The following is a 12470-nucleotide window of genomic DNA, read 5'->3' on the forward strand; positions in this document are numbered from 1 at the left end:
TTGGATAATGTCATTGACTACAGATTAGCTGAGAGGGTCAAAGACACCGACCGGTAAAAGAGTTGTGATCATTGAATGAGTGCGCTCACTGATCAATTCTCAGGTAATACATTCTGCAGCCGGCAACAGACACTTCAACAAAGGGTGCAACAATTTTAAAAGAAAGCCCAACTGCAAAATATATATATATTGTTTAGCTACAAATGCATACATTAAAAAATATATTTATTTTTTTCCTATGACAAAATGAAAGGGGTAGTCCCAAGTTTAAAGTGATGCTCTATCACTGGAACAAAAGGAATTGCAAAACAACTCAACTAAAGTGATCAGCCATAACCCCTTTATTTTAAGGATTATTGAGGGTACGAGCAGTGAACACCACATACATCCTAGTGGTCGAGGGTTTCAAAGATACGCCATCACTTTATAACATGGTAATAGAACAAAAAACAAGATTGCAGTTGCTCATTTGCGGAAAAGATCTTATACCTTTCCTCTAGGAGACATATTCCTGTTAGTGGCAGGAAATACACATATAGAAGAGAAGAATATGCTGCTGAGTGACAACATTCTAGATAATCTATATATATAATTGCCTTATTCTGTCTGTCTGTCTGTCATGCTCCAAAATTGTGTCCTTACGGTGACACAAAGCTGATTGGCCGCTGGTCTCGCCATGGCCCCGCCCCTCCCACGGATTGGCCTCTCGCCCCGGCTCTCTGCAGGCCCCGCCCCCCTCACGCAATGCACGCTCGCTCTGGCCCAACTGACACGGAGCTCCGACTCCTAGGTGAGTACACACACACACACACACACACACACATCACATCACACACACACACACACACCTCACACATCACATCCACACACTCACAACATCCTGGGATATCGCTTGCTTCTACACCGGCTCCGTCAGGATCCCAGCAGCGCCAGACATAACCTTGCGATGCTGGGATCTTGACGGAGGCCGTGAACGCTGGTAACCATTATACACATCGGGTAACTAAGGTCCCTTGGTTACCCGATGTGTATCATAGTTACCAGTGTACACCGGCTCCCGGTACACATGTGCAGGGAGCCGGCATTATACTCCTCTCCCCCCAGGACTACTCCTCCTATTACAGTCCTCCTATTATACTCCTCTCTGAGTATAATAGGAGAACTATTATAGCATGGGGGATGGAGCACGATGGGGGGTGCGCAGCATGGGGGATGTAGCACGATGGGGTGCGCAGCATAAGGGATGTAGCACGATGGGGAGTGCGCAGCATTGGGGATGTAGCACGATGGGGAGTGCGCAGCATGGGGGATGTAGCACGATGGGGAGTGCGCAGCATGGGGGATGTAGCACGATGGGGAGTGCGCAGCATGGGGGATGTAGCACGATGGGGGGTGTGCAGCATGGGGGATGTAGCACGATGGGGGTTGCGCAGCATGTGGGATGGAGCATGATGGGGAGTGCGCAGCATGGGGGATGTAGCACGATGGGGAGTGCGCAGCATGGGGGATGTAGCACGATGGGGAGTGCGCAGCATGGGGGATGTAGCACGATGGGGAGTGCGCAGCATGGGGGATGTAGCACGATGGGGAGTGCGCAGCATGGGGGATGTAGCACGATGGGGAGTGCGCAGCATGGGGGATGTAGCACGATGGGGGGTGTGCAGCATGGGGGATGTAGCACGATGGGGGTTGCGCAGCATGTGGGATGGAGCATGATGGGGAGTGCGCAGCATGGAGGATGGAGCACAATGGGGAGTGCGCAGCATGGAGGATGGAGCACGATGGGGAGTGCGCAGCATGGAGGATGGAGCACGATGGGGAGTGCGCAGCATGGGGGATGGAGCACGATGGGAAATGCGCAGCATGGGGGATGGAGCACGATGGGGAATGCGCAGCATAGGGGATGGGGCATGATGGGGGGTGTGCAGCATGGGGGATGGAGCACGATGGGAGGTGCACACCTCCCCCCAACACACACACACACACACACACACACCCACAGGGAACCACAAACACCGCCATACACAGACACCCACACACACAGACAACGCTGCACACACACAACACCCAACACACAAACACCGCGGCATACATAAATATACGCACATACCGCACAACACACACATTGCACAAAACATACCTCCCCCCAAAACATACCACACCCACACAAACCGCGCAACACACACACACACACAACGCGACAGACACACAGCGCTCCACAAACAACGCAACACACATACAACACCGCTCTCACCCCCCGCCACACCCAGACAACACCCAGAACATGTACAGCGCCCTACACAAACACTTGGTAACTACACACAACAACATCTATATATATATATATCTATATCTATAACAAAAATCATACATGAACTACACAATACGTAAATTCTAGAATACCCGATGCGTAGAATCGGGCCACCTTCTAGTATTTATATAAAACTGTAAAATACTCATATGAAGACTTGTGGCACATTAATAACAATCAGTGTCATAAAGTAGAAGTCATACTACAGATCAGATGAAGGTTGATTTTACAGTTATTTTGTTCTCCTTGCTGTGTGGATAAGACTTTTCTAGTCCTAACTGCAGCCGCCTCTGCTTCTCGCAATACACTTTCCAAGTTGCTTCATTAAATCCATAGTTGAAGTAGTCAGAAAGATCAGCACCTACAATTAAATAACACAAGGCTAAAAACAGGTTACAGAACAATCCATCGTTCAATGGAACAGTTGGAAGAATGGATATTCAGCACCTGCCTCTTCTAGGTCTAAGGGTGAGAGCTCTTGTTGATGGCGGTTTGGGTGGTAGCATACACATGCGGCAGGAGCCATGCTGCATCCCATTCTAATTCAAACGAGAAGAGCACAATATCCTGCAAATGGCATCATTGCGCACATCAGCAGAGGCTCTCACCTCCTGGTGGGGAAGTGAGAGCAGTAGTTTAAAGGCTCCGTCACACACACAGATAAATCTTTGGCAGATCTGTGGTTGCAGTGAAATCATGGACATATTGTTCCATTTGTACACAGCCACAAACCTGGCACTGATTGTCCACAATTTCACTGCAACCACAGATCTGCCGCAGATTTATCTCTGTGTGTGACAGGGCCTTAACTCCTTTTAACATCAGTAGATATTCACATACATTATTCAGGCACTAGACTCCTAAACGTTGTTGGCATTTTATTACAGCGCTGTCTTAAATTGACATTCACACAAGAAATCTTGAACACTTTCCTTCAAGTAATTGATCTGTATAATCCATTCTGCACATACATGTGAAGACAATGCCATATGCCTAAGCACACATACAGTATGTGGAAGTAGGTGAGGATAAAGTGATCAACTGAGGAGCAGTACAGGTGTGAGAACAGTCTCCGTGTTATCAGTGAAGTAACATTTGTGCTGGAGACTCAGCCATCATCACAGATTGCTGCACTATTTGTCCAGTAAAAATAAAGACCCCCCCCCCCGATAGACCCCATTATTGTTAATGTAGTCCATCTGTCCACATTGGGCTTATGTTTGTGTGGGTTCCGGCACTGCCATTATTTTCATATTCCTTGTCCTGTAACAAAAAACACAAAAATCACTAGTGCGGATGTGAATGAAGTGAAAAACACCCACTATACCTGGTTTTCGCCATGGCTTTTCATCAAAAGAATCCAGATCTACTTCTAGGACAGGAAGGCCATTAATGCATCCTGGAGCAGAAAAATCTATCTTTTTCGGAGGCAATTTACCTGTAGTGAAAAGGATTGTTATTAGAGATGGGCGAACCCGCAGATATTTGGGGTTCTGGATCGCACTTTATTCTGAACATACGTTCAGATGCTGATCCTCATACAAGTCTATGGGAGCAAAATATTGTGCTTAAAAATGGTGATAGAAGGGGCTAGGGGGATTAATGCAGGAGCCTTATGCATACCAAGTCTCCTGTGCGGCTATAACACTAATTCTGGGGATGCCTATCACCCTCATATATATTCACTGCTTCTCCCACGCAATGGCAGTCCCGGCATCTGTGTTTAGGTCAGACCGCACCCCCACCATGTGTGTGTGTGTGTGTATGTATAATCTCACACACACACACACACACACACACACACACAGTCTGTATAGTGGTGTAACAAATAAACTTGTGTAGGATCTCCCCATATGATGATAACCAGCACAGATAACGCATATGGTTACAATGCGAGTGGTCCTCCTCCCCCCAATTTTGATACCCAGCCATAATAAAGCCGACAGCTGGGGTCTGGTATTCTCAGGCTGGGGAGGTCCATGGTTATTGGGCCCCCTAGCCTACAAATAGCAGCATACAGCCAATCAGAATTGTTGCATCCATTAGAAGTGACAGTCCCGGCATTTTAATGGGCTCATCCTGATTGGCCTGACAATCGGGGTTATAAAAGAGGTTAATGACAGCTCACAGCTGCCACTAAGCCCTAGGTAAGTAGTGGCAATAGTCTATGAGACCCCCATTACTAATACTGTAGTTGAAAGAAACACACACACACACACACACACACACACACACACAAAATCCTTTATTTGAAATAAAATACAAAAAAACCCCTCTCTTTCTCCAATTTATTAACCCGAAACATCCAGTTCCAAAGTAATCCACACAAGGTCCCATGACAATCCCAGCTCTGCTACGCACTGAGGTCTCAGCATGCAGGCACAGAACATGACATGACATGACCGCAGGCTGTGGCTTCAGGCAAAGACTCTGAGCTGCAGCTGCGACGTCACTGTTTATCGGAGTCACAACTGGAGGTTCCCAGGGACCCCACCTGTGACTGCAGGTAAACTGACTTCAGGTGACCTCACCTCAGATGAATTCATTCAGTTCAATTAGACCTGCATCTCCTGGAATAACCTTTTTTGCCAAGTGATACAGATATGGTGCTGAGATTTATACACCAAAATCCTGCAACAAAAATGCATCTTTTGGCAAAAAAACCCTCAAAATGTGATGCAGTATTTATGCAATTTTTTTGCATCTCCAGGCAAAATATTGCATCAAAACTGCATCCCAGGTTGATGCATTTTTTGCCAGGAGATGCAGTATTGGTGCAGGAATTTGGTGAATAAATTTCAGCACCATATCTGCATCTCTTTGCAAAAAAACCCCAAAAAACAAAAAAAACAGCAGTATTCTGCCAAGAGATGCAGGTCTAATTGAACTGAATATGTTCACCTAAGATGAGGTCACAGAGTTAAATGAGGTCAGTTTACCTTCGGTCACAGGTGGGGAACCTCTAGTTGTGACCTCAAATAAATTGAGTGACATCACCACTCACAGCTGCTGTCAGTGTCTGCTTCTGCTTAAAGCCACAGCATGCAGTCATGTTTTGGGGTTAATTGGAGAAAGGGTGTTTTTTTTTTTGTATATTTCAAATAAAACAAACACTGAAACAATAAAAATTTCTTTTCACTTACAGATTAGTAATGGGAGGCATATATGAGCCCCACCCCCATTTCTAATCTAGGGTTTAGTGGAAGCTCTGAGCTGTCATTGACCCCTTATATTACCCCAATAACCACCGCACTTGGGATGAGCCGGGTAAAGTGTCGGGATTGTCGCATCTAATGGATGTGATAATTCTGGGCAGCTGCAGGCTATTTTTAGATTAGGGGTGCAATAAACATGGGTCTCCCTAGCCTGAGAATATCAGCCCCCAGCTGTCAGCTTTATAGTGTCTGGATATCAAACTTGTGGGGGACCATGCGCCGTTTTAACCCCTTCACCCACTGGCGATTTTCTGTTTTTTATTTTCGTTTTTTCATCCCCTTCTTCCAAGAGCCATAGCTTTTTTTTTTTTTTTTCCCCCATCAATATAACCACATTGGGGGTATTTTTTTTGTGGGACGAGTTGTACTTCTGAATGACACCATTAGTTTACCATATAGAGTAATGGAAAATGGGGGAAAAATTCCAAGTGCAGTGAAATTGCAAAAAAAATAAAAACTTTGTTTTGAGGTCTTTTATTTACCACGTTCACTATATAGCAAAACTGACAAGTCAGTATGATGCCTCACGTCGGTATGAGTTAGTAGATACCAAACATGTTTAGATTTACTTTTATCTAAAGGACGCAAAAAAAAAAAATTTAGAAGAAGTTTGTCCAAAAAAAAGAAAAGTGTTTTTGTCGCCATTTTCAGAGACCTGTGTCGTTCTCATTTTTTGGGATCTTGGACTCAGTGCATCTTATTTTTTGAGCTAACGTTTTTATTGATACTATTTTTGTGTGTAGATGCCACGTATTAATCGCTTGTTATTGCATTTTAATTCAATGTTGTGGCCACCAAAAAGATGTAATTTTGGTGGTGACTAAAGGCCGCTTTACACGCTGCGACATCGCTAGCGATCGCACCCGTCGTTTGTGCATCACGGGCAAATCACTGCCCGTGGCTAACAATATCGCTAGTACGCGTCACACGCACATACCTTCCTAACGACGTCGCTGTGGCCAGTGAACAAACTTTTTTTTTTTAAGGGGGCGGTTCGTGCGGCGTCACAGCGACGTTACACAGCGGGCCACCAATAGAAGCGGAGGGACGGAGAGCAGCCGCATTAACGTCACTCCCACCTAGTCGCCGGAGGACGCAGAAACGCTGTTGTTAGTCTTTCCTGGTGTGTCACACATAGCAACGTGTGCTGCCTCATGAACGACGAACAACCTGTGTCCCAAATGAGCAACGATATTTGGGAAAGGAACGACGTGTCAACAATCAATGATTTTTGCCGCCTTGTGGATCGTTAGCGGTCGGTCGTAGGTGTCATTTTATATATATATATATATATATATACATACATATACATACACACATACACACACACACACATACATATACATACATATATACACACACACGTACGTACGTACATACACATATATATTTGCACACATACATACGTGTGTGTGTGTATATATATATATATATATACACAAACGCAATATATATGTGTGTGTATATATATATAAATATATATATATATATATATATATATATATATTATATATATATATAATTACACACACACATATATTTATTATATATTAATATATATAATATTATACATACACACATTATATATATATATATACACACACACATATACATACATATACACACACACACACACAAACACACACGTCACGGCGCCATATACAAGCCATTTGTGTTTAATTTTAATACTAAGAAATCACCCCCTCCATGGATTGTCAGTGTGTGAGCAGATAAACATTGTTGCCCTTTCTTGCTGTGATTTTTTTTTTTTTAAAATGTCTGTGCACCAGGTGTCTGTTTAGCCTAGCCTCTTTAGATTGATTATTGTCCTGTAGGTGCCCTCTGGTTTTGTAATAATGAAGTGAGGGGAGTAGAATCCCATGCCCTCCTCTTTTTTGGGAACTTCTACGAGGACTGATTTGTGGATCAACTCTAATATTTCTTGCTGCACAGCCAGTCGTCTCTCCTCCAACCTGCTGAGTGATGTTGTTAGTAATGACTCCTTGGGGATCGAATGGAACTCTAACTTGAGACCCTGCCTTATTCCCAAAATCCAGTAGCTGGAAGTTATCTTTTCCAAGGCGTGAAAAAAGTAGGAGAGCCTTCCTCCCACCTGGGCTCTCATGTCACTGGGCCAACTTCTTCCCCTGTGTGTTGGGACTGCCAAACAAAGGGTGGGCGCCTCTTATTTCAATGCTTCCAAGTATTCTGCTGCTCCTTGGGGGCCTTCCTTTTCGAAAGGAATGACATCTAAACTAGCCTGTGGGGAAGTTGGGGAACCCTTTTTTCTTATCAGCTTTGTCCAGAAATATCATCCAAGGCTATCCCAAACAGAAATTCTCCTTTGCAGGGGATGGTACAAAGCTTGGACTGAGTGTCTCCTGGCCAGTTCTTAAGCCACAGAGCCCTCTGGGCGGATTTAGATAGTGGTGCCGCCTTTGCTGTCAACCTTATGGCGTCAGCCAAGGCATCCGCCAGAAAGGCCTTCGCTCCCTGAGCAAGAGGTAGGGTGGAGAGGATCTATGGCAGTATTGTCTTTCAACTGGTTCTCCACCTGCTGTAGCCACACCATAAGGGATCTGGCCACGCAGGTGCCGGAAATAGCTAGTCTCAAAGCTCCTGCCGCGCCTCCCAGGAGCCCTCGAAGTAACGTCTGCCTTCTTGTCCAGATGTTCTTTTAGGCATCCCAGATCTTCAAAGGGAAGGGAAGATTTGTTTGTTGCTCTAGTCACCACTACATCAATCTTGGGGCTTCTGTCACAAAAGGAGGCCTCTGACTCCTCAAAGAGGTACTTCCTTTTGAAAGAAGAGGACAGAAAGGTTCTCCTGTCCGACTTCTTCCACTCATCTTCTACCACTCTTTTGACCCTATCATTTATCGGGAAGGAGCGCCTTTTATTCTGCTCCAGATCTCCAAACATGAGGTCCTCCAGGAATTTGGGTCTTTTAGTGTGTACCAGCCCCATTGTTGATCTAACCACCTTAACTAAACAGTTAACCTCTGAATTTGGGTAGCAAGGTCTTCCTCCTGGATCCCCCTCTGATGAGGACGCAGAGGAAGGTGAAGAGGAAACAGAACCTCGGTCCTGGGTCACGGCTCTCTTCAATCTCTTGGATTCAGGCTGGGACAGACCTTTAAAAGGACTCTTTCACCTCTGCCCTGATCATAGATCTGAGACTAGAGACGAAGTCCGGGGTCTCCTCTCTAATGGTTTCCAGAATACAGTTTCTGCATAATTCCTTCTATGCCCCAGGTGGTAACGCGGACTTGCACAGAACACATCCCCTATTTTTTTTTTTTATTTTGGACAACCTCTTGCTAGGTCCTTCCAATGGGACAACAAAAAAATAAGGGGAACCACTATTAGTGGAATGAACCAGAGCTCACTTACCATTCCGCAGAAAAAAAGGAAATAATGGAACTGGAGGCGGGATCGGGTCGCAGGATTCCACTTTCCAGGAATCCCTGGACTCCTGGCTTGTCCAGCTGCCACTTCGCTGCTGTCTATAACACTTCTGCGGTGGCCTCTCAGCCCAGCCAACAACTTTTTTTTTTTTTTAACTTCTTTTTATTAGGTCTCAAAAGTTGCAACATACAAATATTTATGTCAACAATAATAATGACAAGTTTTTAGACATTCATTTACCAAATAAATCATCAAAACAGACCCCAATACCTCCCCTCCCCCCCCCCCCTGCATGCGTCCTCTAACCTATGGTGTTCGTTATTATGGAATTGGGTTGTGTCCACTTAGTTTCCAATAAGTACCACGATGTGTGTTCAAACTGGGATCTAAGTTTTGTTCTGATGATGTCCGGCAATGTGAGTATGTATGGGGACCATGTGTCAAAAACATTTTTGTCAACTTTTCCTTATCTGAGAGAGCGTCCAGCCAGTCCATCTTGAATATGAACATAACCTTTGTTTGAATGAGTGATAATGATGGGGGTTACAGTCTAAGCCACTTACGTATTATAATTTTCCTAGTAGCTGAGGCCCATATAACTAGAGCTGCTTTAATAGGTCTTGGTATTTTTAGTTGGTCTTCTTCCAAAATGTTAAAGATAGCCCATTGTGGGGTCAATATAAATTTAATGTTATATTTGGATTGTAGAACCAAATGGACGCTCCCCCAGACCCCCCGAAGCTGCGCACATTCCCAAAGGTGATAAAATAAGTCTGTCTTCTCTGAGCCACATTTGGAACAGTTCTAGTTTGCTCTAGGTTTTTTTTTTTTTTTTTTACTGAATATAGGGGGGTGATGTAGGCCCTATGAAAAATCATTAATGCTATATCTGTGTAACTACTAGCTGATATAAATTTCCTTTGGATCAGTGTGGATTTCAAAAAGTCCTCAGTTTCATATTCCGGTATGACCTCCCTCCACTTAAAAGGTCCTTTAGGCTTCCGTCTCCCACGACCAATGTGGACTTGCCAGCGATCTTTTTATCTTTTCCAGCCTCCTCCGGTTTTCCTGCACGGGCGCCGTCATCTTGCGGGCCCCATGCATTTGTAGACGCGCATTCCTGTCACCTGTGCCTGATGTCATGCGGCCATGACCACAGACGCCGGCACAAGCTTCAAGATCTTCATCCGGCGTGCACTAACGGCCGGCTGCCCCAAAGCCCGCCAGGCAGGTGCACAGACCCAGACAGTGCCTAGGCAGAGGATCCTCTGGACCCTGCCATGCCTGCTCTCAACCACAGGGGAGCGCGGTCCTGGGGAGGCACTTCCGAGACGGAACTAAGGCGCCACGGTAGGTAAGCTGCTCTTCTAGTGACGGTTCAGCCTTGGGAAAAATGGCCAACTTCACCGCTGCCCATACAGTCGGTCTCTCTGGGTCTTCCATCTTGGGACAGGAAACCGAACTGATGTGGTGGAGAGGTACTGTCCTTTTATTTCAGTGGGTTTTCTGTCCTAAGATGGGTGGACCTCTCTCTATGGTGGTTCTGTCTTGGGGAAAGGGAAAAAAAACGTTACCATATTGGTTTCCTCTCCTAAATACATTGGTATTCCATTAGTATTTGGACAGTGACAATTTTCATGACTTAGCTTCTATGCCTTATACCCATGAATTCGGAATAAAGTTTTCATTTACATGTGAAAAAGTATCCAAATACTTCTGGACCCAACTGTACATGACCATTTAGTTTTCCTGGATTAATTTCTTAAGAATAAATGGCCATAAGAATACATAGGACATGTAATTTATAGAATTGTAGAGAAACATTTACCAGCTACGCCACAGCTTCTAGCCCCTTTCATACTTTGACTTGCTGTGGGTCCCCTGTGAGTTGGGAAAAAAGATTATATAAGATATGAAAAATAATTACACAACAACCTAAAACGTTTCTAAAGGTTTATACATAAATGCAGATATATATTCCAGCCATTTCTGTTTAAAGCTCGATTATGGATTACAGCCTCTCAGAGAAGGTAACATTGCTTGTATGGTGAAAGTGACCTCAGCGTACCACGGGGAAAGCAGCAGCAGAATCTGTAAAGTCTACTTTACATGGACAAATGACAAATTCATTGAAAAACGATCCAATGGTCACCTTCAGTAGGATAAGCACCGCAGGTAAGTGACTGTTGGTATAGAATGACCCTTCAAACCAAGTACAAGCGCTCGGTGCATCAGGGCGCTGCCAAACATTTAAGTGCACCCTACCACCTGCTTATTTTCCTACTATCTCCACCCCCTCCTTTGATTGACAGCTCTGGCTTCAAAGAGCCTTAAAAGGGCGGAGATGGAGGGAAAACAAGATGGTGCAGTTAAAAGGTTTGGCCCTGCACTGATGTGCCGAGCGCAGGTAATTGGTTTGAACAGTCATTAAGTAAGGCTGGATTCACACCTATGTTCAAGAGTTCAGTTCATCTATTTTGTTTTAGCAGTAAACTGAATTTGTTACAGCCCCTTGAAAAAGAGTGAATTGTGGCATCAGGTAATGCCAACAAGCAAACTTATTTGGAATGCAAAAGCCTAAAGGTTCACTCTCAACCTCATACTCATTCCAATGTAGTGACGAGATTGATGACCTATCCTAAAGGAAAGGCCATCAATGTCAGATCGGCCGGGGTCTGACACCCAGCACCCTCGCCGATCAGCTGTTCTCAGTGCCTCGCCGGCAGCAGGCAGATGTAAACGTTCAGTTCCGGAGCTGCCCAGCCTTCTGATAGTGACCGGGTAGTGCACATCAGCTTCCTATTGATTTGAAAAGGAGGCGGATGTGCAGTACTCGGCAGCGGCTTCTATCAGTTGACGGGGCAGCTCCGGGACTAAGCATTTCTGGCTGCCTACTGCTGTCGCCCACCGCACAGAGAACAGCTGATTGGCAGGGGTGCCGGGTGTCTGACCCACGTCGATCAGACATTGATGACCTCTCCTAAGGATAGGCCATCAATGTCAAAGTAGTGGACAACGCCTATAATAATAAGATCTAAAGGATATCCTGAAAGGTTCAGTTTATACATTCAGAGTGATAGTGAGGAAGGGAATGAAAAAGTGTATTTGATACTTTGTTCCTTTTTAGACAATGGATTATGCAGACATTTTTTAAAATTGCAACTTTCAGTACCAAGATTAAAGATGTCCTATGGGTTTTTAAATCTGCAGAGTGCCCTTTCTACTGTAATCTTTATTGCCTCTGATGTTAGTCATTAAAGGTAAGGTGTCGTGTTTTTTTATTTTTGTATTAATAATAGTGATTATGAAATCAAGTATTTATAATACAAAATTAAATTACTTGTTTATTTAGTTTTTATTTCATTATAGTTTTACTGAAGCACTGGGCGCTTCCATCTTGGATTTGCTGTGTGTAACGACAGTTACTCACCTCCTTTATGGCAGCGCCCAGGGCATTGGTCTGATAGTCGGACTCCAACCCCTATACTTAACACAGGAGAGCTCTCTGTTGTGACATGAACAAGCCCCCTGGGCTGT

General features: G+C 44.7%; 1 protein-coding gene across 1 annotated transcript in view; it reads right to left on the bottom strand.

The window, feature by feature from the left end:
* Positions 1-12470, bottom strand: part of LOC142251248 (uncharacterized) — a 103430-nt gene that overhangs the window by 44242 nt on the left and 46718 nt on the right. The window contains exons 5-7 of the mRNA XM_075323876.1: positions 10762-10814; positions 3639-3749; positions 2542-2672 (exon numbers count right to left, since the gene is read on the bottom strand). Coding sequence (XP_075179991.1) covers positions 2542-2672; positions 3639-3749; positions 10762-10814 — 295 coding nt within the window. The remainder of the gene's footprint in view (positions 1-2541; positions 2673-3638; positions 3750-10761; positions 10815-12470) is intronic.

This window comes from Anomaloglossus baeobatrachus, chromosome 9 (assembly GCF_048569485.1).
Source record: "Anomaloglossus baeobatrachus isolate aAnoBae1 chromosome 9, aAnoBae1.hap1, whole genome shotgun sequence".
NCBI classification, from domain to species: Eukaryota; Metazoa; Chordata; class Amphibia; order Anura; family Aromobatidae; genus Anomaloglossus; species Anomaloglossus baeobatrachus.